The sequence below is a fragment of the Necator americanus genome, chromosome I, assembly GCF_031761385.1.
Source record: "Necator americanus strain Aroian chromosome I, whole genome shotgun sequence".
NCBI classification, from domain to species: domain Eukaryota; kingdom Metazoa; phylum Nematoda; class Chromadorea; order Rhabditida; family Ancylostomatidae; genus Necator; species Necator americanus.
The window spans coordinates 28503398-28530465 of record NC_087371.1 but is presented as its reverse complement, the minus strand read 5'-3'; the positions used below and the strand labels follow the sequence as shown (position 1 = coordinate 28530465).

Here is a 27068-nt window from a genome sequence, read left to right as displayed (position 1 = left end):
CGACTGCGCTACACTCGCCCACTTCAACGTTTATACGAGTAAAATTTAGTTTCGAGTGATTATTTTATTACACATTAGTAAACATACTGATGACAAAGCTGTGTTTGGTACAAAGAAGTCATTTATCAAACAAATTTATCATTGAAATTCCTAAAGTTGCACACCCGCATTATTGTAACTGATTACAATTCACACAAATACGGCTGAATTAGGGGAAAAAATGATGGCACGTATAAAAAGCCCAAATTACTTAACTATTGTGAACTCAGGAAGCACTTTGCAATGAATGTGATTGAACAGCATATGGCCTATACGCATATGTTGTTTTTTTCTCAAATCCTCCCTCACAGCATTTGAAAAACAGACGAAGAAAAAGTAACGTGGCGTCGATTCGATTATTCAAATAGTATAACTCACATCCAGTGAACAACACTTTCAAAAATAACCACGCAAGCGATCAAAGCTCTCGGAAGGAAAAAAATCATGGAATTTTCTCAGCTTCAAACAAATGTTCAATATGTGACATTGTTTCCAAAGGAGTTTATTGAGAAAAAAAGAAGGAATAATAAGAATAAGAAGCAAAAAGATAGATGCAGCTGTAAAAGGAACCCGTGAATTGAGTAGAACAGAAACCAATATCAAATATTCTTCAGAAAGTTCTCTTTTTTTTGTCGCTGATCACATTCAATTCAAATGAAATACATCAGAAATACTTGTGAAATTTTCAAATGATTTTCCAGTTAAAGAAGAAATTTTCCCGCAGGTAAACAATGAAAAACTACAGTTTGGTGGTCTGTCACATAGTCCAGATGGTAGCAAACCAAAAGGGACAGCCCAAGTTTATAGGTACACATCGCGTTGCTCCCGAATTTACGCTCGAATTTTTAATTTTTTAAATTTTTCTTTCTAATTTTAATCAGCTTACTGTTTCCGTTGCTGTTTCACTAAAACAGCTTCTTCACCGGAATGCTTGTACTCGTTTCTCTTAGTTCCTATACTTTTATCGTGATTATCTGATCGTAATCTTTTCCCAAATTTCCAACGGATCCACCACTTAATGCACGAAGTAAAGTGAGCTGATAGTGAACACAGATGAAAGAAGAAAGCTCAAAGGGGAAAAAGAATAAACATTGAACTGCGAAACAAACATATGCAAAATATTCTGTTAAATGGAAGCTGAATAAAAAATTTAGAGGGAGAAAATTTTGAACAGTACACATTTGAACCACACCAACATGACAAAAAATCACGTGCGCGTGACACTTGACTTTGACAAAATTAATGCTATCTATGGTCTATCAAGAAGAGTTGCTCCAGAAAGTTGTGGGGCTATGAGAGCAAAATCAACCCAAATTCATCTTTCAACAGGTTTCGGCACCAGCACATGTATCCAAAACAATCCTATCTATTTCCCCGAGACCGAAATCGGCTCCTTCGTGACTAAGGATGATTCGTGCAGCCTACGAACACACGGATCTCAATCCATTAGACTTTCTCTCTCAGAGTTTATTCTATTTTTTGCCTTTATTCCGTTCCTTCATCGAATCGACGGCCCGCCACACCATCGATTCGATGAAGGAACGAATTGACGTCTGTGTCGAGGCTGATTGCGGCCTTCCAAAATTCTTTGTAATTATAAAATGTTTTGATATGTTATTTTACAAAAATAATTTTTTTGAAATGTTTGTGGGCAAAAAATAAAGTTTTTGGCGTTTTTTATGGCGCATTTTTCTACATCCTGTACAAAATGGATTGGATTACAAAATAAGAAATGATCAAGGACGAGCCAAAAAAAAAGTAAACGTCTCGTTACGCACACCCAACAGCGTGAAGTTATTGAAAAGAATACACAAAGAACAAAAAATACTATCATGAATTTGGGACCGCAACACCCTTCGAGCTTAAATTTTTACCTTTTTTTCTCCTTCAAAATGTTAAAAACAACCGTTGAACTCGGCCATGAACTCTTCCCCTTTTGGAATTACTTCAATCGATAACTGCATTTTGTGTAGTGGATAGAATTCGAGAATATGGAATAGCTGCATATGCATAGCTGCACCGCCGTCAGCGTGTTCAGCCGAGCTTACGCAACGCGTCCACGGCGAAAGCGTCGCGTCAGTCCAGTGGAATGCGTTCAGTTGTGACTACGTTTCTCGAAAAAAATCAATTACTAGCTGATTTCTGATTTCCATATTCCTCCAGAGTATTCGGGAAAAAAAATCGAAATAAAGACATAAAGACGCTAGGAATTAAAAGCTCCTTCAAAAAAAAAAAACAAGAAAGCAAGAAACTAGAAATGTATTGCACAAAATAAGGAAAAAAGAACGAAGAAAATTTCGAAGGGATGAACCCGAAGAACCCCTTTTGAAACAGTTGTTGTTGTTGTAATTGTTGTTGTCCGAACTTCAGATGGTTGATTCTTTCTAGAAATTTCCGCTGTTGATAACATTAATAAGCGTTTGGCAGTGGTACGTATCCTGGCGGTGGAACTTGGCACATGGAGCTTCCTACGGTGTGTACTGGGACGAGTATTTATGGAGGGTCGTGTTGTATTTATGACCTGGGGACAATCTCCATTCGGAAAATACGCTTGACATGGTTGATCCAAACATGTGCATCGATGGATTGAGGCGTTATGAGGAAGAACGTGAAAATCACAACCTAAAAGAAAGAAAAAATATCTTAAATAAATACGAAAAATAACACAATGAAAGAAAAGAAGAAATGAAAATGTTTAAAAAATGTACAGTCAAATATAAAAAGCTAAACAATACAAAAATACTATGAAATAATAAATAATATTACAAACAATATATAATATGAAATACAATATCTGATAAAGATAAATAGAAGATATAGATAAATAGAAATTCTTTCTGTATAAATATGTATCTGACGTTTGAAGAAGATTGTTGCTAACCCCTCATTACCTATCAATCCATCTTCAGGGACATGACATCCAGATAAAATAAAACTTTTCTGAGGTGATACGACCAGCGCACGGAGACAAACGAGACCAGCAGCACATTCGATAGTGGTAGCACTACAGCACATCGTACGCAGCAACCTGTGATAATTGTAGGACCAATATAATATTGCATATTTTATGAGTTTTACTTCTCTGAAGGAATCCATTCTAATGATGCATCATTTTACTTTCAACACCTCTTTCTTCCTTAAAAATGAGAAAAATCGTTTCCCCTCAAAAATGAGAAACATAGGAAAGGGTGTAGTGTAGCGGTTAGAGGTCCCGCTGCCTGCACGATCGATCGGAGGTTCGAATCCGCCCTAGCGCTCACCAAGCCTTTCATCCCTCCGGTGTCGATAAATTGGTACCAGACTTGTCTGAGAGAATGAAAACACTGACTTGACACATCGGCTAGCCCCCGCAATTCATTGTATGGATCAGTTACACGTTCGTGAACCTCAAACGATTCTGGATTGAAGTGAACGTGAGGGCGCGTCCCAAGCGGACTGATTGAACTTTATCCTTTATCCTTTAAGAAAGCCGATTGGGAATCGTCAAGAGGGAGACTAACTCATCTTTTCTAAATAAAGGCAGCGTATCAAAGTATCAAGTTATGGTATCCAGCATGGAACTCGCTCAATTCTCTCTACCCCATCCTTGTTCACGCTCCGGTCTCCTCACCAGCCTATTCATTGGATTTCTTTGAATCGGCTAGTGAGGCTGATGAGTTGATATTGATTGATCGCTGATAATTGATCCTAGACCGACAGCTCGTGGACGCGGCTCTTTCACGCTTGCGCTTGCGTTTCAACTTACGTCGTAGGAAGGAACGCCGTCTTCTACGCCGCCATTAAAGAAAATTAGAGGAAGTTGGACGGAGCAACGCGGAGTTCCGTAATCTACAACCCGAACTCTAAAGAGTTCCCTAAGTGTTTCCGAACTACGTCAATTTCATGATGCCTGCCTTTAAAGGAAAAGGATATGACTCCACTTATTTCAGTCATTCAGTATTCCAGCAAAAAATATCTCGTATTGCGTTGTTATCCTCTGAATTACAACCTACGCGCAGAGTTTGTGCGTACACGTCAGCAGATCCAGAAAAAAGAACTGAAAAAAATGAAAAGTTACCAAAATCTGACAGGGTATGGTAAGTACTAATAAAAACAAAGAATTATTATGTCCTATTATTATTATTATTATTTGTTATTTATTATTATCTGTTCAATTATTCGAAAAGTCGCATCACATTTTCTAAGTGTTTTCAAGTTTTTAGATGAAAAATCGAAGCATTGAAGAAAAATCGCATCGAAGTGGACGCAAAATAAAAACGAAGCACAAGATTAGTTAATGTCATATGCAATTATTCTGAATTCTTGAAATGGTTTTTGGAAAAATAAGCAAGTTTCAGTTGAGTGCAATTAAGAGGAACAGAAACAAGGGAAAAGGGCACGGCTGAGAGTCACAAAAATTCATATTTCGTTAAAAATTCGATTTTCGGAAAGTGTATTTAACCTATTTTAAAACGCTATTCCTTTTAAAACTTTTATATTTCAATATTTCCCTTTAATGCCAGTCTACTGTTTACCGTTCTAATTTGGGATTAGTTTATCATTTACTGCCAACCCCAGAAGCTTAATAAATAAACCAATTATATTGGTTTCACAAGAAACGTACCGTAATCCGAGACCGTGTCGTTCGCCTCCACATTGATTACATAGAAGACATGAAGATCGAGAGAACATGAAGAAAAGTAGGAAGAGAAGTGATTGCATCACATCAGAACAAAGCACGGGAGAACGCTCTGTAAATGAACCAACGTGTACGAATGAGGTTACGAGTGTGATTTATGGGATGAGAAAATAAGGCGTTTCCGGGCTTGATAAATCCTTTCGAAATGCGCCTACGTGTTTGCGTTTTCATTCAGAATCGTATAGGGAAATGAACACGTACACGGACTAATCTGTCCGGGATAACCGATGTATCAAATCAAGTCAACGTCCTTATCCTTCCAGAGGAATACGGTATCAATATGTTAATATTGCTATCTCATTCTTCTGAAAAGAGGGGATAAAAAGCTAGATTAGCCTGAGGCACTACCAAGAAAGAGGACGTTACGGGAACCACATGCCCTTGTGTTATAGTCGCCCACGCAAGTTACATATGAATCCAAAGTTCAGAAACTCAGATTAGAAAAAAAACTTAAACTAAAAAATTGGAGCTGCACTATGAACTGTATGGGTCACATTTTCCATTCTAAATTCAATTTTCACTTCTTTTTTTAAATTTGATTCAATTTTCAAGATTCAATACCGCATAGCAATGGTGATGTTCTTCGTCGCTTTAAACGAGAATTCGAAATAACAAGAAGGGAATCCTATCAAAGATCGTCAGAATCCTAAGAAACCTATTCAAATAAGAAAAAGTAAGCTTCCAAATCCAAAACAGAAAGCAGGAAATTTCAAATTCGAAGGCAACGCATAGACGTCAAGTTATTCAGCACAACAAAAAAACACTTCAACTCCTCTGTGAGCGAACACCAAGTCAACCATGTGTGTTCAAATCAAAGAAGCAGCAGTTCTACTCACTAATTAAATATTCCTCAAAGACCACCGTGCTAAGAAAGCAGACCTATTCAACTATTACTACAAAAAAAAAAACTCCCCGGCACAAGGATACTCGTCAGGGTTATGGTGTGAAATGTCTATGAGCTGAGCATACTATACAGATGGAATGAAAAGTTACCAAAAGCTGTCAGGGTATGGTAAGAACTGATAGCAACAAAGATTTATTTTTTATGTATATTTGTACTTATTTTTTATTTTTCATTATTATTACCGTAGTTACCTATCAACTAAAAAGAATGTACAATAAGTAATAACTAAGCCACGGTGATAACTTGAAAAAAAAATGAAGGAAAAGCAACTCCGAAAGTTTCCTGCTCCATTTTATCTTCACAATCTGGCTCATTTTTCTTTTAATCATGCTGATATCAGTCGCTTTATCAATACGAAATCTATTAATTTCACAAAAACAACAAGAATTCATTAAAATTACTACTAAGACAAGTGTCAACTAAAACTATAAACTGTAACTATAAAGTAATTAGCTGTAACTATAAACCAGCAGAGCTATGTAGGTTACACACAACCCGTGGCTTTCTTAGCGACTGGTTGCTCCGGTCAAAAAAATAATAGTAAAACGGTGATGTTAGAAACTAATAAAATTTGAAGGAATAAACTGACATGTTTAAAAATGTAGTTTAACACATCAAATAAGACTAAACAGGTGAAAAAATAATAAATTAAAATAATAAACATAATAAAGTTCGGAGAAATTTACTGGGAAGTTTACATGGTCCACAATACATCAGATAAAGCAAAACGGGTGAGAAAAAGTATCTGATTAGAGAAATTTGGCAGCTATTCTGTTCAATTTTCACTACATTTTCTTATTTCGCTTTGCATAGTTGTCCTCTCCAGGGAGACTCTTCTAATTCCACTGACAAAAAAAAAATTAAAGGAAAAATTGATTTGTTCACTTACCTATAACACTTGTAAAGCGGCTAATTTGTTTCGTAGAGCTTCAATACGTTCACAAATTTCAACAATATCGCTTGCCAAGGTTTTTAAAATAGGAAGATAATGTTCCACATCGGAAATCTGAAAAAAAAACACTTCAACAAATGTAAACTGTAAACAACACATGTAAATTGTTTCACACAACAACGAGATCATCTACGCAAAATCCAGAGCTGTAAGTCGTGGTCAGCACTCAACTATTGAAAATAGGGAGAAATTTATGTAAACAAAATGTTCTTTACTTTGAAGTAGCACAATGCACACAGAAAACAACGCAGAGAACGACTTTTAGCACCTGTTTTCGAGCAATTTTTTTTTATTTTGGATGTAAAAATGTCACAAATCTACACTTATTTCTTTTTTCATTATTTTACATAACTAGAGAATGACGTCTTCCACGCACTATAGGAAATTTCATAAAGGGAGCAATTATTCTATTTTGCGCACGGCGTTTTTTCTCCCCAATTTTCCATTCCAATGAACGTTTGCGCAGCACTCGTCGTCATCACATTCGCAGATCACCAGCCATTTCCCAAACACGATGTGTTGCAAGAAGTGAGGCACTAAGTGAAATCCTCGAATATTGAAATTAATCATTCATCGAATTTCACCGAATGAATAAACTGCAACCTCCACTGGAAGGCTAGTTTCAACATTTTCAAAAACAAAAAAAAATCATAATTCTATAATTATTAATTATGACCAATTAATAATTATAATTCTCTAAAATAAAAAAGTTTTTTTTGCAAAAAAAAACCTCTCAGAGTTACCTTTTTCATTACTCTTTGTTTTCATTTCGGACTTCTATCACTTAGTACTTGCCATCTTCGAAGAAGGAGCAGAAACGTTGTAGTACTAACAAAACAATAGAATAAAAAAAATATTAAAAATATAATAATACAATGTAAATAGGAATATAATATAATAATATAATGATACGAACTCGTATTAAATTAGATTGAATCCAAAAAGACGACTGTACACACGTAGAATTGAGCAATAATGCACACGAAGGGCTTCTCAATGAAGAGCTGCGAGGACATATGAGCTCGAGCCGAGGTTGGGAATGTTGCGTCTACTAAAAGCAGCTCCGGATACTTCGTGATCCGGACATAGCTGCCAGAAGTCAAGTGCCAATGTTTGTTCAGTTAATGAAAAGAAGCTCTCAGCCGCATGCGTCCGAATAGCTAGCTATTGAGAGAACAAATAAATCAAGGACGGTGCTAATTGTCATAAGATATGAGAAGGAAACACCCGATAAAAGAAATCCGAGCTGCAAATCGGTTTTTTTTTCTTTCTTTACATGACTACCATAAAAAGGAACTACTAATCACAAGCATAGCATGGCAGACACATCCTTTGCTCATGGATTTCTAGTCAATAAATAATTCGCATCGTAGTAATGATCGCCATCTATGTAGTTGAAGCAATTACATGGAGAACATCATCAACAAATTTACGTCTTCGACAACAGTGACGGAAACAACACATTACGGACGAAAGCAGTTACAAAACAATTGTTACGTGCTCAGTAATCATGAAATGTCGAAATATATTAAATAAAAATATTTGAATGAAATATATAAATATCACAAAATTTTTCAAAGCAAAATCAGTCTAAAAAACCAGAAAAACCACGAATTTCTTAACTGATGCCCATGTTCCGCCCATGCTTTTATGACCATCTAGAAGGAATCCCAAATCTAGAGAGGTCCTTTCATAGCGTATTTTCAATTTTCTTTTTTTTTGCTCTGTCCAAAATTTCTTGGACATTTCTTCTTTTCAATTGATTTGAATTTGTTCTCATCGCCTTTCGCACCAACTTTCTCTATAACGAAAAACAAAAATAAATAGATAATATGTCAATATAATAATAATATAATAATATAAAATGAATTCTTAAGAAAAGATTTGTAAAAAGAAATAAATGTATAACAAATGGAAGTGAAACATAAACGATAATAAAGTATAAAAATAAAAAATACGTATAACATGTACCTGTTTCTATAAAATAAATAAAGAATAAAAGGCTAAAAAAAAACAAAAAAAAAGTAGAGAATGAGGTCAGAAACGTTGAAAATAGGCAATTTCTTCTATAGATACTCAATATGTCACTAGACTGAAAATATTGTAAATATTTTCAGTCTAGTGACATATTGAGTAAATAAGTAGAGAATGAGATCAGAAACGGTCTAGATTAGATGGGAAGGCTAACACATCCGCTAAAATCCAAGGGCCCCAACAAATTAATTACCTTCAACGCGTTACTTTGTTGTCATTTATGTGCGCCATGAATCATTTTGACTAAACACTTCCTTGAGATCCTTGAGTTCCTGTTTATGAGGAGTGAAGGGAATACGACAACATCATTTGCTATGTCAGAGTAACTAAAACACTTTGGTAAGCCGCACGATTCTTTCCAATGACAAGAAAAATTGCCTTAGTTACAGCAGAATACTTCACCTTACTCAAGAAATTAAATAATTTATCCAGCTAAACTATTCACATCTTGCCCTTACAAAATAATTGGGCCAATTATATATCTGAGACGTTTTTTACTGGAACTACGACAATTTTGTACTCTCTGAAAATTGTAAGATGAAAATCCGACTGTTTTTCCTTAGAATCAGACGAAATTTTTCCTCATGAATGAAGTTTCGCTGCTCTGAGATGAACAAATACGCGGAATATGCAAAAGGCAACTATTACTATATAGAGTAAGGTACTGTCATTAACTTTACAGAGAGGAATTTGAGGAGTTCCTCACAAAAATAAAAAGAACTGCACGTATTTCCCCGGAAGTTTTCTCTGAGAGAAACGCACTTATACGTGAAGTGCTGATCAAGGCTGGAGAAAAAGTATTCCATAAAGGAGATACGGCCAAAAAAGAGAAAAAAGAAGTCAGCCGGGAATTTCTGCAAACTTTAAGAGATTGCGGAGATAAGAAAACATTGGAAATTTTGACGAATACTCAAATAATTCACATCTAGCACGAATAACAGTTGTAAAGATGCCCTGATTCAATACACCTCATGAAATCTTACCTATAAAGATTGCAACTTGTTCTTAAGGACTTAACCGTTCCAAAATTAATATTCATAAAATTAAAATTAATGTTTTTCGATTACCTTACGGAGGAACTGAAATATTATTTATTGTTTATCCATTTACTTATTTTTTATTATATTTACTTCATAGGTATTTTTATTTTATCTTCAGAAAACTGATTTAAAAATATTATTTTTTTATCAATTTTCTAAAGCAACACAAATTTTCCTATTTTTCAACCTATTTTTTCTTATGTACCATGAACTTAAACCGCGATTGTACAGTACCTAGATGCAAAAAAAAGAAAAAAGAAATAAAAAAACACAGTCATTATCAGTGAAATATAGCAAATAAATAGGGGTTTAAAATAATAATAATTAATAATATAAAAATTAACATAAATTATTATATAATTAATATAATATATAATTATATAATTAATATAAATGAATTAATTAATATAAAAAAAATAAATGGAATAAGAAATCAAATGTTATGGTAAAATTTAAACCAAAATACATACGAAGCCGCTCTAAGGGCTCTAAGACCATAGGCAACTATGTATATGAATATGACATATGTATGTAAAGACATATGATATACTAGTCGTTAACAAATATTTTTTTTCTAGAAAAATCTTTCTGCAAACGCTCGCTCCAAAGTTTTTGCTCGTACTTACGAACGCAGTAATTTCAGTATACATGTAGTGAAGAATAATTTTTCATCTGCTTAAGAAAGAATCTGAAAGAGGTAAGATAGAATGAAAGGAAAAGAGTATAAGATGAAATATGGAGAAAAAGGTGCTTTACGAAGAAAGTGCAAGACCTTACGATGAAGCTAATATAGAAGCCACTAACTGTCTCCGCTCAATGAAGATGTAGTTCTCAAGGGGAGTTGTGAGAAAAATTGCTGCTGAGTAGCAATTTTCAGATGTTCCCGTTTCTTAGAACCCCGGCACACCTCTATCTATATTTTCTATTACCGTGTCCCCGAGATTTTTAGATGAAACCTTTATTAGCCTAACGTTTCGGCTTTTTCGTCGTCTTCCGAGCCCTGAATGGGAGGTTGACTGGAACAACCTTACGTTTATTCCGTCAAGTCCCACATTAGCAGTGTAACCTCTATTTAAACCTTTAAGACAGTAAAAAGACAAAACGTCAGCCTAATAAACATGTTTATCTAAAAACTTCGTAGGCACACTAATACAAAACATTGCTACCGAATATTTTCTAAAAATTTCAAACACAAATTCAAATTTCGAACAAAATACTTCAATCAGATGGAAACTAGAAGAAATAACTTAAAATAACTACGCTACTAGATTTCCTGTAATTAAAATCATTTAGAACTAATTAATTCTCAGTGCATAGATGAAAACCAAAAAAGCCCCCGGGGCATTCAGGCGACACTTCGACAAAGTTGCGGAATCTTTAACGCTCCCCATGGAAAGAAATTCTTCGCCGCTAAGCAGCAACATCCTTCGAATACCTTCACCACATCACCAAAATCCTTCATTAGAATGAAACAGTTTGTCGGTTGTTGAAGTTCAATTCCTTAAGTTCTTTCTTCTTCTTCTTTGAAAAAAGAAGAAAGAAAACAAGACAAAAGAAAGGTTTTGAAATCAACTGTTTGAATATTTCCTTTGAATTTTTGAATTTGGTATCCTTCCACTTCCTTCTCCACATCTCCATCCATATCTTATACGGGTATCGCCCAAATTCAAGGACCAATAGCGCTATAATTTATGCTGTATAATATGTCACGAGAACTCAGGAGTATAGTCGGGAGAAAACACATTTTCCAGCTAATTACTAAGTAATTTGAGAGCACCGCGCCGCGTAAAGAGTTGGTGAAAAACAACATGTTTAGGTCCCATTTTTTACGAGACACGAACACATGTAGCGGATTCGCTTTTTTCAGCCACTTGTCGTGATACACTAGGTGTATCACAATAGCGGACAAGAATCCACTACACGAAATGTTCCCTTCTCGTCCTGATATTTCATTTATGTAGATTTAAAGAAATTTCATCAGGATTTCTGGATATTTTTCAGATTACGTGAGATTATGTGCGAATTCCGTTTCTTTAACAATATTTTCTTCGTAATATAAGAAAATAGCGGAAAAATGAAGAAAATACGTAGAACATCATGTATATTACATTGTCTCACAAATAATGAGCTCTGCGAATCTTTGCGAACCATTTCTTCAAACTAGCGATTTTACTCTTAATATAAGGAAATAGCAGAAAAATAAAGAAAAACGTGACATATCATGTATATCACATTACCCACGATGTACTAAGAAGCCCTGGGATTCTCTTCCGTTCATTTACCTCAAACCAGCGAATCACTACTAGTTAGGAAAACTCACTACTAACTACTGTCTCTAACTGTGTATCTCTCACAGTAATTGTAAAAACGATATCAATCACCAGAGCTAATTCGTAAAACGTAGTCGAGTAGAATGAAGTGAAAGCAAAGAGAGAGAGAAGTAGGCCGTGGGCGAACTACTCGCAAATGCAAATTTGATTCGGACAGAAACGAGTAGAAGACAATTTCTCAGTAAGTAGGTTCCTAGGCAAATAAACCGCGCCCAACACAGGGTATTCAAATGAAAAACGAGTAGTAGCTACGACATAGTTACTTTGTGCGCTTGATTGCATTAATAATAGCACATAAACACACATAACTGAGCACACAGAGTACGCAGCAAAAATATTAAGCTGTAGATGGTGCTCAAAAATTCAGTAAGCATGAAGGTATGCGGAAAGTGTTCCACGTAAACGCCAGCCGCAAATCTGATTTGTCGCCTTTGCGTGCAAAAAGTCAGCATAATCAACCGGATAACATGTGGAGAAGACAGCGATGGTTTATGGTCGCCGCGCAGGAAATGCAAAGGACAAACTTCAAGTGGGATGTTTGACGCATGCGGAAGTCTTCGGCTTCTTCTTTTTTGATCATCTTCATGACAAATTTCATTTCTACTCCTAATCATGCCTAAGAGAAGAAAAAAACAGAAATTGTGGAAATACAATACAAAGCTGAAGACTCCATGCCGGCAGTAACCATGATGTCAGGGGAAAAAACATTAAAGATTGGTCAGAAGGCGAAGGCGAGCGTGAGAGATCCAATTCCAAGCATGTGATGAAGCCATGAGGAAGTACAACAATAAGTGAAATTCTGGTTCCAATAAGCTCTGAGAACGTCAGTTGACAGAATGATTCAATGAGACAGTAGAGAAGAAAAATAAACCTTGGAAGAAACTGTGTGTTTCAGCCGAGTGCATCATTTTTAAACATAGAGAGAGTATGGTACTTGTTATGAAACACTCAGGTGAAATTTAATTGTTTACGAGTACTGACTGAGAATCTCAGAAGAGCAGAATATTCAAGTGCTTAGAACACGTTATTCACAAGGGAATGCATGTAGCTCACATTTCTCAAAACTACAACCTGTCGATGACTAATTAAACGATTCCGTGGAAATAGCAAAAGATAAAAGCAAAAAAAAAAATTGAAAAAAAGCACGACCCTCCTTCTCGATCTAGAAGTCTAGACGTAGTCTTGCGTTTGACCGCTTGACCAAGCGCAAGACTACGTCCAGACTACACAACCCAGCAAAGGTTGGGTATACATACAGTCTCTCACTCAAGTGCCATCCATTTTCAGGGTTAGTTGATTCGGCAGGTGAGTTATTCCACACTCCGTAATAGGTAGCGACTTCCATGGTTGGATGGTAGCCGTTTCTAAAGAAACCGTCCATCGTCCTTCTCGATCTAGAGGTCTAGACGTAGTCCACAGCAAATCACAGTGTTCTGAACGTCTTCATTCCGAATATGACCAGCCCGAATAAGCAGGTGATGAAAAAGAGTTAAAATAACCTAAAATAGCCGACAACTTATCAGTGGAAATGAGACACGAGAATGACAAAGGATCAGTCCTACATCTCAATATGGAAAAAAGAGTTCAAACCAAGACTTCCGCCATATCCGACTTTTCTGGATTCACGCATTGACAGGCATGTAAAGGTTGTTAACCTCAATTTCCATAAAATCTGGGGTTTATCATTTCATCCCAAACTGAATGAAAATTAAAGAAGCAGGGAAAATTCGAACCCCCAATCTATGCAGAACTACCTATCCACGTTACAACAGGTGTCCTAACAGCAATGATACAAAATTCCGCATAGAAACGCATTACAAACCATTCCTTTCAACAATTGATGTCATAGATTTCATTTGATGTTGTACATAAGAGAACGACAGAATGTGAAATTTTTGCTAGCACATAAAATTTTACAACAGAATCCTCCCAAAAGAAAATGTCAACGAGCTCCGAAAACCCATTTCCATTCTTAAACCTCATTCAGATACCCGCTTCCATCAAATCAATAAAAAAACACAAAGTTTTCCATCACTGTTCAAGCAACACTTGGCCCAAAATATATCATTAAAAAAATACCAGTTGCAATTCAATTTCGCAGTAACAGACTTCACCCCAATACGAACCTTGATTTCAACAAATGCTGTGAAATTGTCGCTTAAATTTGATTTTCTATGCGAATTTTAAACTCAGATTTACGTCATCTTATCGAATGTTCTCTCACTTCATCTGTACGCACTTCTTCATGTGAAATATATATATATATATATATATATATATATATATGTTTATAATAAAATATGACAGTCAAATAGGATAAAATAATAAAATAATGCAAAGATAGAAATAAAACATAATAATGAAAATACTAAAATAGTAGTAAAAATAAATAATAACAATATTACAACACAGCAACAACATGAAAAATGAAATATTATAATAAATAAAATATACAGGACCTCTGTTCAAGTGCAGTATTTTGATTTTTGTCCAAATGGAAATTCAGTAGTGAAAAACCGGCATTCTTCATCAGGAAATTATCCATGCCCCTTGCCCCTTAAGTCTGGCTATGTTACTATCTCTAGAAATGATTATAGGAATAAAGACATCTTCGATAAGACAAAGGAACACTTATTATTTGAAAGTTATTTGAAGTTATTTGAAAGCTACAAATCACTTAGAAAGAAGTACTATGAAAAGTGTTAGTATAAAGGATAAAGTTTCTGGCGTTAATCAATCCGCTTGGGATGCGCCCCCACGTTCACTTCAATTCAGGATCGTTTGAGGTTGACGATTGTGTAACTGGCCCATACAATGACTTGCGGGGCCTAGCCGATGTGTGAAGTCAGTGTTTTTATCCTCCCAGACAAGTCTGGTACCAATCTATCAACCCTGTAGGGATGAAAGGCTTCGTGAGCACTAGGGCGGATTCGAACCTCCGATCGATCGTGCAGGAAGCGGAACCTCTAACCGCTACACTGCACCCACCCCAAACACTTATTCAACAACTATTGAATTTGCTTCCATCTAAAGCATTTTTAAGTATTCGTAATAATGATACTATGATGTTCGTGGTACCAAAATGAAAAAAAATAAATTAACTAATTAAATATTCAGGACCGAAACCATCAAGGTGAATTTATTCCTCGTATTTTCCAAGTTTGTTAAGTAACTTGTGTCTAAAATGTCTTAGAATTCTTCTCTTTTCACACGAAACACCATGGATCATTAAACGAAGCAACAAACTAAAGTCCAAAAAAAATGGCAACGAGATATCTCGCCAAGAATCTTCCCGTGAATCCCGAGATTGAAGACATTTGTGGGCGCTACACCACCATGTAGGCAACTCGTGTATGAGCATGAAAATGCAGTGCTATTGGATTCAGATCAGAAGGATCCCCGTCAGAAAAATACGACGTACACAGACTTCGTTATAGTCTCGTCTTTTCACTTTTCGAAGTTATTTTTTTTATCGTACTTTGTGCGTATATATTCAGATACTCGCTTACTGAGCGGACTCCCCATAAGGGATAGATAAAATATACTAAATAAAGGATAAAGTGTCTGCCGTTAATCAATCCTCTTTGGATACGCCACCAAGTTAACCTCAATTCAGAATAGTTTTAGGTTTACAAAAAGGAACTAGTGATTAGAGTGAGTTGCAGGAGCTAGGCAATGATCATGTAACCGTCTTTAAAGGCATCACAATAAAAATCTGAGGTGGTACGAATTTCAGGTAGAGTATTCGTATACGGAATCGTAGATTAAAGAGATGGAGATGATTCCGTCCATTTCTTCTTAATTGCCGTAAAAAACGGCCCAGAAGATACGGCTTCGAGCGTTCCGGCGCGCTAATTTCTACAATGAGTCCGATTGGAGCGCGCCAGCCATGTGCACGCGCCGCATCTTCCGGGCCGTTTTTTACGGCAATTAGCAAAAAATGGACGGAATCACCCACCTCTCCATAATCTACGATTCCGTATACGAATATCCCACCTGAAATCCGTGCCACCTCAGATTCGTGGGGTGATGCCTTTAACCTCCCAGAAAACTCTCTTACTAAGTTATCGACATCCGAGGGATGAAGGGCGTGGTTGGCACCACAGCAGTGTCGAACCATCGACACAGTGCGGAGTCGCAGACGAACCTTTTGCCAACTGCGCCACACCCGCCCTCGCATGTATTTAAAATACGAGGAAAATACCGAATGTATGAACCATCAGGAAAACGAAAGGGCAGTGAATTTCAAATCTGTCCTCATGAGAATTAATTTAAATTCAAACTAATTGAACAAATTAAAATACAATCAGAAAATCAGAGAGAGAGGAAGATTTGCGAACAGAGACTTGGCCAGACGGACGTTAAAACAGCAAAGCATTGAGAGGATACGGTGTGTACCAATCCAAATTCTGCCATCAAATTTGATTTCAAAAGAGAGCCAGAAAATAATGCCGTGAAAACGAGTCAACAAAGAATTCAGCGAAGATTTTGCACCAACAGAAGAAAAAAGATTGCTTTAAAATCGCATAAAAATAGAAACGTCGATGCTACTGCATTTAGAGAGAGTAACGATGTTTACATTCTTATATTACGTTTCTCAGCACCATAAAAAGTAATATTCGTTCAAAACACTAAAGATCAAAGAAAAATCCGCGAATCTGCAGCGAAAAAACCCATGCAGCATTGCAGTAAAGATCAAAGGTGTAAAAGGAAACAATGGAAATTCGAAAATTTCACCGGGACCGTTTTTGACGAACGAGCAGTAATAGAGTAGAACATTCTCAAATAACACATAAAGTCCACTAACAATCTTTCCGTTTCACTTTCTAGAAGTTTTTTCTTAGTAACTGAAGAGGGAGAAACAGAACTCTTTCGATCTCAAAAGAAAAATCGCCGTTTACCCTCTTACAGCTGTTGTTATTCATGTAGTTCCCGGCTGAGAGTAAAATGATCTGTTTCCTTTGAAACTCTCTGTTACAGCAAAACAGATTAATTACTGGTCGAGCATGCTCATTTTTCTTATGCACTCAAGTATATTCTGCGACTGAGAAAACTTCCAAGATTCAAAAGTGACATGATGGACAGAAATTCAGAAAATTTAGAAAATCGAACAGTTTCGTAATTGCAAAAGAGGAAGTTATCCTGAAGTGATAGGACAAATGCTCATCTCGTCCGTAAAAAATAACATTACAAGAAAATATGTGATTATATTATCTCTTATATGATTCAGAAGGAATATTTGAAAATATGCAAGAACTACAGAATACAAGGATTCTACGATTGCAATCGTAGTCTCTGCTACTGTTATCAAACATCTATCAATAGCAACTGGACTGGGCAAATTTGAAAAGAGAAAAAAATTCTTTGACTGAACGACCTCCTTCACGCACTTCAACGGCATTTCCAGAGATAATGAAGCAATCAACGCAGCAATCAAGCAATCAAGCCTATGTGACACACACATTTCTATGTTTGTCTCTTCTGTTTGTTGAGATCGGGCATAAAACACTTCGTTCAGCATAAACATCGAAAAGGAAGCGCAAAGAGCGCGTCATAGAAAGGAGCGTTGGGAAAAGAGATCGTTAAAAAGGAAGACATGCACGACATTGCATGCAATATTAGTAGCATAATCCACATTCATGCAAGATATTCGTATCATAATAAGAAATTTAGTGACGCAAATTAAAAGGTGGGTTGAATTTATGGTTATGAAAATATGGATATTTTTGCATAATCGAAGACTAGCACTTGGATTCACAGTTGGTTATGTTTGTAAAATCTGACCAATGAAAAGAGTGTTGAGACAGCTCAAAGGAATATACTCTTCCTTAATCACTTAACATTGATGAGCTATTTGATTAATATCACCATCGATTCATACTGTGGTCCAAGTCCTCCATGCTTGTCTAAGAATGCCTTGAGTATAGATGAACATATACGCATCATATATGTATTTTTAACGATTACACATAAAGTCGGGTCAAAACGATAAGAAGGTTGGTGCAGCAGCGTAAGCGCCTGCGCTCGTAGCGGTGCGGTAGAGCGTAGCGACTAGGATCGAGGAGAGACATTTACTAGCCTAAAATCCCATAGATAAGAGCGGTTTAATTTACCGGTGACATATTATGAATTGAAATTGCAGTTCGCCAAAAAAAACTCATCCCACCTCGATACCCAGCCGCTAATCAATCCAAAAAAAACGATTTTAACGAACTGCCGGAATCTCTCTAAAAGCCGGAATTTGATCGCTTAACAGAGCCAACAGCAAAATTCCATAGACTAAGAGCGGTTTAATTTACCGAGTCAACAATGATTTTGAAAAAATATTTTACTTTTATTGTGTATTAAACAACAAGGATCCAACATACCTAGACATAACACTAAACTTTCCAATTTCACTTCGTCATCATCGTTTATATTCATCTTCGCAATCGTTTATGAGATTTTCCAAACCACCAATGCTTTTTCAAAGCTATGTTGAATAACCTATCATTGGAAACTCCCTAACTGTGTCATGCAGCTTCGTCAAAGAATCTTCGTTTTCACTTTTGTTCCATAGTTCAACGATCCATTCTTCATCAATTCCTGATTCACCAACCTTTTCATTTGTTTTCACAATGACATCTGGAGAAATTGTCCTTTGGCATTAACTTCTTCTTAAAAATTAGCATTGGTTTGGTTTCTCTCCAGCCAGTCACTCCTAATAAACAGGACAATTAGCTCGGCCGTAAAATCAATTTTAATGTTCTCTTCCCTTCACATCAACTGTTCAGCTCATAGATGATATCAAAGGGAACTGGTACTTCATCAATATTTCCCAAATTGAAAGGGGATATTAACTCAGCTGCAACGAACTTTCGAAAATCCGAGCATTTTTGTAGATGGTCAGACGGTAAAGGTTGACCGACACTTGTTCTTCTTCGTACAGAGAGTTTTTCGCGCCATAAACAGATGCACCAACGCAGATGCTTAAATTTTGGTGACCATGCTCTTCTGTAGATTCCTTTCTTTGGTCCTTATTTCTTTCAACCGTGACAGCTCTATTTCTTCTCGTTTTGAAACCCAGTTGTAGATGGCATCTTCAACTTCCAGCTTCAAGGTTCGAGGACAGGAAACCAGGAGTTACATTTTAGAAGAGAGACGAACTTGAATTCTTTAAAAGTGAGGAATGTTAAACGAAGTTCTACCAAGGAGTACCCATTCATTTCCAAAGACAAGATCCATAATTGTGTATCTGTCGGTGGCATTGTTAGAGATTTCAACCGGGTAGAAACGGTAAAGTTGCGCCATCAAATGGACGATACATATACGATCGCCATATCCAAATCAAAAGCGAGAGAACTTGTAAAAGTATGGTAGGACAAAAACTTGAGAAAAAAAAATTATGCTTAAAGTAAAGTGAGGACTCAAGATAAAGAGACACCTAACGGCAATCACTAATGTTAACTTTTTCAGTCGTTGTTTCAAAAGACAATATAATTGTGATTGTCGGAGCATTTTAAATTTCAACCGTGTAGACGGAAAGTTGCTCCATCAACATCTATACGAAATTATCCAAAAAAGCGAGGGAACTATCGATTTCTACAAAAACTTGAAAAAAATACAAAGTAAGTGAGGACTCAAGATGAAGAGACACCTAACGGCAATCACTAATGTTAACTTTTCGTCGCTGTGCCAAAACTATTAACGTGTAGCGGGCACTTCAACATCTTAGAAATCACCGTACTATCGATTTCTCAACTCGTTCTGTTTTGTCCCCAAAAATAAAAGTTTGGTAAAGACTGGACAGTTGGGCTGCTAATATCGTACCAACATAATCCAACAGTCGCTAAAATCGTCGCAAAACTAGCTGCGCCTCCTCTCCGGAAGGTGTTTGCGGATGTAGGTCTCGTCCAGATCATCAACCGAAATCATTGTGAGTGAACATAAGAGTGAAATTTGGTAGAATTGTGTTGAAGAACAACCACGAGAAGGATATTCAGTGAAAATCCACTAGGACCGGTGCGAAAGCAGTACGTAAAGGGCAACCCAGTAACACGACATCGGTTTTGCACTATTGTGTTTTGTGAAAACTGACACTTTCGTTAGTATAGAAATAGTATCTGTCGCATCTCATAAAACCTGATATATCTGATATAGTTATTTAGTGTTGGTCACGAAAACAAGCGAATCCCTTCTTTCTGCAACATCTTATCAATTGATAGTAGTATTTGAGACATTAAGAAATCGGAGGAGTTTTATTTGGAGAAATTTTGTCCTCGAAAAAACCTTTAATGGTAAGACGAAGGAAAGAGATTCGTAACTGTCAGCTAAAAACGTCAACACTCAAAGATATTTGATGTTGATCACGAAAACAAGCAGGTCAGAACCTCGTAATCTCCGTCTTTCGTAACATTGTGCTGCTGACGAACCCATAGATGACGACTGCAAGAAGTCCAACTCTAGCTCTGCTGTAGTCGGGTCAAAACGACATGAGCGGCTGCGCTCGAAGCAGTTAGGATCAAGGGGATTCCTCCTAGCACCATTAATCGCTGCAGTTTGCGATGGTCCCACCTCGATCTCGAAGCGCTAGCTCCATTGAGCTGCTTGGAGGGCAGCCGCTTACGTTACTGCACCGAGCTTTACGCCGTTTTGACCCGACTATAAAGTGAAGGGCAAGCAGTTGCTTGCGAGCAGATGACCTCACCTCTTCGAGCGGAACGAAAAAAAAAACACTACAAATAAGGCCGTTTCGAACGACCCGTAGACTTCATCTCATCAACATACAATTTGTTATCTGTGCACCCGTTATTACTCTGCTCTTCATAAAGAACTTCTTGTTCTCATTTAAATACTAGAAGTACACTTACAAGACGATTCAATCGTGTCATTTCCGCAGTAAACGCTTCGTTTGGTTTACCTAATTTCTCTATGATAAGGAGTTGTGTCTCCCTAAAAAGATAGTTAACATCAAAACAAAGATCTCGAATTCGAATTTAAAAAAAAAACTCACTGAATTTCCTCGAGTAAAGCAAGAACTCTATTCGACTCCTCGTTCATGCCTGCAGCCGCATTCATCGTGAATCAAAAATACCGGAAATATTAAAGGAGTGATGTAGAGAGCACTTCAGATATATCCATAGTGCAAAGAAACGATAATGAGCAAAATAAAGAGCGATAATATTTTAATGCAAATCAGATCAGCTCGATCAGAAGCGCAAAAAATTGACAATTGAAGTTCTTTTTAGTGAAGTGGAATTGACTCGGCAAAAATTTGAAATAGAAAGAAGATTCAGTAAAAAGTAGAATCAGCTGAAGAAATAAGATATCATAAACTCCCACAACGTCTACCCGAGGTGAAATCTTCGTTAGACAGTATGTGATGTCTATACACGTCAGTTCTGTAAAGAACAAATAGTCTTCAAAAAAAATCCTCATTCGCAGTCACACCCGCACTCGCCTGTTTCGCGAACTCTTCGAATTAAAGAAGTGCTATTCGACTTCAATAGAAGCACCCGGATTTTAAATCTCTCTATCAATGTATTCTCTACAAGTGAATGATCACCACCCGTTTAAACTAGTGCATATTACATAGAGGACCACAATCGAACGAATTGAGAAGAATATGAATTTGAAATAATAGAATCAGGATCACAAATTTAATCAAATTGCATCGAAGAAGAAAAGAAAGGAAGAAACAAGGTATGAACCATAGGTGAAATGAACATTCAAATAAATCAATCTTTATTGTAATTGCTTCATTTTTATGATAGAATGTGCGACTAGAGAATTTCAGAACTTAGTAGAAAACAGGTAGACTACTACGTACTAAAGATACAATCATAAGACCGGAATCCTGAATTATTACCCAGAAACAATACCTGTAAAAAATACTCTCATTCACAAAACATTTTGGTACTATTTCTAATGCAAAACTCACAATTACTACACTTTCGAAATGCTAATATTTTAAAATTATTAAGGTGAAAGTTATAGCTATACAATAACAGCAAAACGTGAGATAAACTAGCCAAAAAAAAAAATTAATGAAATTGAAGATTTTATGAACGATGTAACACAAGATGACCCACATACTTAGCACATTAACAGTGAACACCATGACTGCGTATGTGAGTCTTAACATTATCCTTTCGAGCAATTCCTCTCCCGCAAATTGGGCAGCTATGTTTCTTCTCACCCGAGTGAACCAACCGATGACGACGCAACGTACTTCCATCAGCGAAGCTTCGACCACATGTTTCGCACTATAGATTTATATGATATCTTGAGGAAATACAGTAAGCACTGATAAAACGCCAACACTGAATGGTTTCTCTCCAGTATGTGTCCTGACATGTGCCTTCAAATAGTTCCGCCGTCCACGTTTGCCACAGTACTCACAAGCGTAAATCCTAAACAGTATAGTATGATTAAAATTGCAAAAATGGAACTCTTCCTTAACATAACAAGGCTGGGAAAATGAGGTAATAACGGTGCATTGTGAAAAAAATGATGAGTTCCTTGACAGAAACATTCCGAAGTGGCTTCGCAGCTATGGACGGTGTGTGGAATGAAAAGCGCTAATCGTACAAACTTGTAAAATTGATTTTTTTTTGCAGCATTCCATGAAAGCAGGAGATAAGGTCTCCGAAAAGTTAAATATGCTTCTGCTTTAAAAAAAAACATCTGACAATTCCTTGTTTGTACGATTAGATAGACTGCAAATAAAACTTCGAAACGACTTTTTCAAGGGGTTGAAAGTCGAATTTGGGTAGAGAGTGGTGGGAGTTCTCGATTCTTAAAACACTTTTGAACAACATGAGTTCGCTAAAAATGCAATCTTCATCTAAGAAGTAACTAGTCTGGATGACGCTACAAATCCACAGAAGTAAGAGTACATACCTATTCGTATGTCTTCTCATGTGTTGGATTAGGTCTGGTTGATCCTCGGAAGGACACGCCTCGCAGTTTCGTTTTTCCTATAAAAGAAAAGTACCAATCCAAGCGATTTCAAATGTCATGTTGAGAGGGTACAGCTTGAATTCGGAAGACTGACGAATTCGCAGCAATTGGATCACTTTAAGAAAACCTTCTTCAAAAGAGTAACACACCTTGTTAACATGAGTTCTGAGAAAGTGATCTTCCATAACTTTGAGGTCAGGAGCTTGTTCAGGACACAACTGACAAAGAATGTACTGAGCAATACCGAGGAGTAGATTCTAAATTAAACAAGTACGTAGATACAGACGATCCAAAAACAAAAAATACCTGCGGCTGCTGGGTGCCGGGCTCAGGAACCATGGACGATGAAGTATTCGAAGGTGTCTCGTGTTTTAGCTCCTTTCTACAACTAGAGTTTGACGCAGCATCATCTGGAATTTATTCTAATCTGAAAGAAGCGATAAGAACTGCTTCCTAAGAGAGATCTACAACGAAAAAAGACAAATAATACTTACCGTTATCCTGATCGGAAACGTCACCTTCCTCGTCTGGATCTAAACCTGTGATGTTGCTTGATCGACTAAGGCGCGAGCTAAATCCATCAGATTAGTTGATAAATCACGACAAGCAGCGCAAAAAAAATCATTTGCTAGACACTGAACAAGTCGGGAAATAAAAGTTTACCTTGAGCAACTGCAAGATACGCAATGTAGCGATTTGTCGGGAACTAAGCTCGGTACAGCTGGAGATTTCAGGAGCAGCTTCAGCAAATCCATCTCTTTTTCTTGCCATGTTGCGCGCTGTTTCACCTAAACAGTAATTCTAAGGGAAAAAAAGAACCCAAGAATTGTAAAAGAGTACTACGTAAATTCTGAAATGATCGGAGCTGCAAACGCACGAAAACCTGTTAAAGGGGGTGTTTTTTTTTTTTTTTTTTTTTTTTTTTATTTTTGGTTTTTTTTTTTTTTTTTTTTTTTTTGGGGGGGGGGGGTTGGGGGGGGGGCGCCTTTTCGTTTTTTTTTTTTTTTTTTTGGCCCCCTCCTCTTTTTCTCCCCCCCCTTTCATCCCCCCCCCCGGGGTGGCCTTTACTAATGGCTCGAAATCGAAAGCAATGACTCACAGACGCAAGCTCCGTTTCTAGAGATTTAAGCTTTTGCTCAAGATCTTCACGTTTCTTTTTTTCTTCAGTATGGGCGGCCTAAAAGTCCATAGAACTGATATAAAAGGAATGCGTTACATACTATTGCCTTCACTGCAAACCTTTTCCGATGCAATGATTGTGAGGAGATGAAGATTCAATTCCTGATCGCTAGGTCTACGAAGAGGTAATCTCAGAACTATCCCGTTGAAATTGTAGATCAAGACAACATTGTCGCTATCCAAGTCCACACGAAGTGGTATCAGGCTAGAATTAATCCGAGTAAGTGACCAAATTTGCACAAAAGTACTGATAAAGAAAAGAAAAGAGACTTAGAAACCGTATATTGAACTGGTCTACGTAATCAAAATGTGCACGCCAAAATTCGCCCACTTTCCAGCCTAGTGCATGTTTTATGGTCGGCGCCCCTACGAATGAGTCGCGGCGGATGGAAAAACGAGCGTGTGTGTCATGCAGAGAAATAGCCGGCGTTGCGATATAAGTGTCACATTGTCACGTGTCTTCACAAATTCGCCCCCAACCCCATAGAATCGCAGTTGAACATAACATTTCCGTATGATACCATGCACGCCTGCACTCTACCACCTTGTCTTCGTCGATCGATAGGGCGACCGACTGAGCAGGTTCGTAGCTGATAAGCGCTACGAGTAAGATTATGAAGTGATACTAATCATGCACAGAAAAAAGAATGAGAAAAACCAAAATTAACACAAAAAAGCTACAAGGACTATATCAACCTCATCCCCTTGTGAAGCGTTCGTCCCATCAATCAGCGGGTGTAGGGGACACGGTATTAGCGCTCGGACCCCGAGTACGTAAAGCGTCACGTTGATGCACTACGTTTAACTATACCAGAACTATGACACTTCTTAATTTCAAATGAGCTTCTCGGTCGCAATGCCCAACGGCGCCTATGTGTTATATGCTCCAAGCTGTAGTCGGGTCAAAACGACATGAAACAAAGTGCAGTTGCGTAAGCGCTTGCACTCCAAGCGGCGCGGTGAAGATAGCGGTTGGGATCGAGAGAGAACCCTTTGCTGCAGTTCGCGATGGTCCCATCTCGATCCCAACCGTTACGCTCCACCGCACCGCTTCGAGCGCAACCGTTTACGCAACTGCAGCGTGTTTCATGCCGTTCTACTGTTCTCATAGGTCTCAGGTCTTGTCGAAGACTAAAGAACAAATACTCAATGACACGACCAAATTTGGTAATACTTACTTTACATGAAAGATTATAATGTTAAAAAAAAAGAAATGGGAAACAACCTATGGTCCGTGATCGAACAAGAAAGCTGTTCTAGAACTTTTATCCATTCTTCTTCGAATGTCTCGTACTCTCCAAAAAACAGTATGCTTGGATTGGCATCGGCTGCAACTTGAATACGCCAAGATTCTTTTGTGATACGACATAGAATCACGTTCAAGGAGTACAATCTGAACGGTGAATTTTCAGAATACAAAAAAATGGCGAACTTAGATTTTTCTGATCTGAGTGATTGTGCCTACAAATCTGTAAATTATGGGTATGTGCTGAAGTATAGAGGAAAAAAAAAACTTGAAAGGGGCAGTGAGAAAGGCGGGTCACTATTTTTCTAATAATCAGCAAATAACTCCGCAGAAATGCCGCTAAAGATAAGAAGAAGGTAGGGCATGTGAAGGAGCATTTCTAAATATTGCTCCACTAAGTTTTCCTCTAGAAAAGACCTCTTAAATTCATATGACTTTTCCTTATCATACGTAATATTACAGAAAGTTAGATATGAAGACTATGGCAGCAAAAACTGACACAGAAAGATAACCGAATAAAAACACCATTTTTGAAAATTACCTACGATTTCCTATTGCATGCATGCATCAGTACAAAGGAATAATACATCTGAATTCTGAAAAGTAATAATAATATTACCTGTTACCAATCAAAACAGAAGGAATGTTGTATAGCTTTGAGTCGTTTGTTTTGCACATCGCAGTGAGTCACACTATAAATGCTTTAAAAGTTAGGTGCTTAGGACATAGCTCTATACGACACAAATAGGAAGGGACAACAGTTTGGTCAATAGGAATGTGGTCCAAGGGTAACGGTTAAAAACTAAAGTTAGTGGAAAAATTGCATCGAGAAGAGAGAGCGAGAGGGAGACGATGCGTTGCTTCATCATCCAAGGACCCACTGGGAAAACTAATCGCCGCTTATCTTATCTTTTCCCTCGAATGGAAAAGAAAACGGCAGTAAAAAATTTGATTTGTCCAAGACTTCCGCGGCTGCGTTGCGATCTTGATATTGGAGCAGCTAAGTTGATTGGAATTTCGATTCCCCTAATGACTCACTGGATACCAAAGAAGGGAGAATGATGGAATTAATAATATTTTCTGATTTTGAATATTACGTCTTTGCAATCTTCCCTATGAGCCATGTGAGTTTTCTTTTTTAAAACGATTTCTTTCGTTTATGTGTTTACATTGATTCCCTTCTATGTGCTGCGACTGCTGTACGGCTGCGTACGCACTCTTATTGTGTGTGTGTGTTTTTTTTTTCCCATATGAACAATATGTCATTAATGAATGCCACTACGGTACGTTATTATAACTTCAACGTCCTTTTCAAAACGTTTTCATATTTCCTTTGACATCGTATGCTGAGCCTTCTGTCATCCTTTGTTGTCGCATGTATGTAATCATGCGAACCATTGGATGCTCTGAAGGAGACGCTAAGGAGACGTGTGCTTATACAAAGTTTATACATTATATAAAGAAGAAGTTTACATTTTATATTTGTATGTCACATCACATATTATCCTTATCAGCAAAATCTGACATTTGTACCACTATATACATTGCTCCCATCACATCAAGTTAATACACATGCATACACATTCTTATGATTCGAAACCCTACGCATCACTGCTGCCCAACTCTGTTCTATCGTGAGAGCACACGCTGTTGCTGATACATTCGGTATGCATCCAATCTTTGCATGTTTGACACTGAATCCAACGAATCTGATTATTTCTGCTA

At 37.2% G+C, this 27068-nt stretch overlaps 2 protein-coding genes across 4 annotated transcripts; both read right to left on the bottom strand.

Moving 5' to 3' along the window:
• Nucleotides 1-1361: 1361 nt before the first annotated feature.
• RB195_007137 (uncharacterized protein) lies at nucleotides 1362-4740 on the bottom strand (the record flags this gene model as incomplete). 2 transcript variants are annotated; one of them, XM_013449118.2, is made up of 4 exons in its annotated part: nucleotides 1362-1460; nucleotides 2561-2661; nucleotides 2931-3067; nucleotides 4643-4740. In XM_013449118.2, the coding sequence occupies 4 exons, from the start codon at nucleotides 4738-4740 to the stop codon at nucleotides 1362-1364; spliced, it is 435 nt and encodes a 144-aa protein (XP_013304572.2). The 2 variants fall into 2 exon arrangements, with proteins under 2 accessions (XP_013304572.2, XP_064037470.1); XM_064180610.1 differs by having other exon boundaries at nucleotides 4643-4710.
• A 4-nt stretch (nucleotides 4741-4744) lies between these two features.
• Nucleotides 4745-26021, bottom strand: RB195_007136 (uncharacterized protein; the record flags this gene model as incomplete). Of its 2 annotated transcripts, XM_064180609.1 has the most annotated exons (16): nucleotides 4745-4769; nucleotides 6511-6530; nucleotides 6574-6627; nucleotides 20827-20908; nucleotides 20970-21018; nucleotides 22155-22221; nucleotides 22278-22368; nucleotides 22859-22935; nucleotides 23068-23175; nucleotides 23225-23328; nucleotides 23413-23489; nucleotides 23582-23706; nucleotides 24018-24095; nucleotides 24158-24302; nucleotides 25323-25490; nucleotides 25963-26021. In XM_064180609.1, 16 exons carry the CDS (start codon nucleotides 26019-26021, stop codon nucleotides 4745-4747), a joined length of 1329 nt encoding a protein of 442 aa, XP_064037468.1. The 2 variants fall into 2 exon arrangements, with proteins under 2 accessions (XP_064037468.1, XP_064037469.1); XM_064180608.1 differs by lacking the exons at nucleotides 4745-4769; nucleotides 6511-6530; nucleotides 6574-6627; nucleotides 20827-20908; nucleotides 20970-21018 and having other exon boundaries at nucleotides 22060-22221.
• Nucleotides 26022-27068: the final 1047 nt, after the last annotated feature.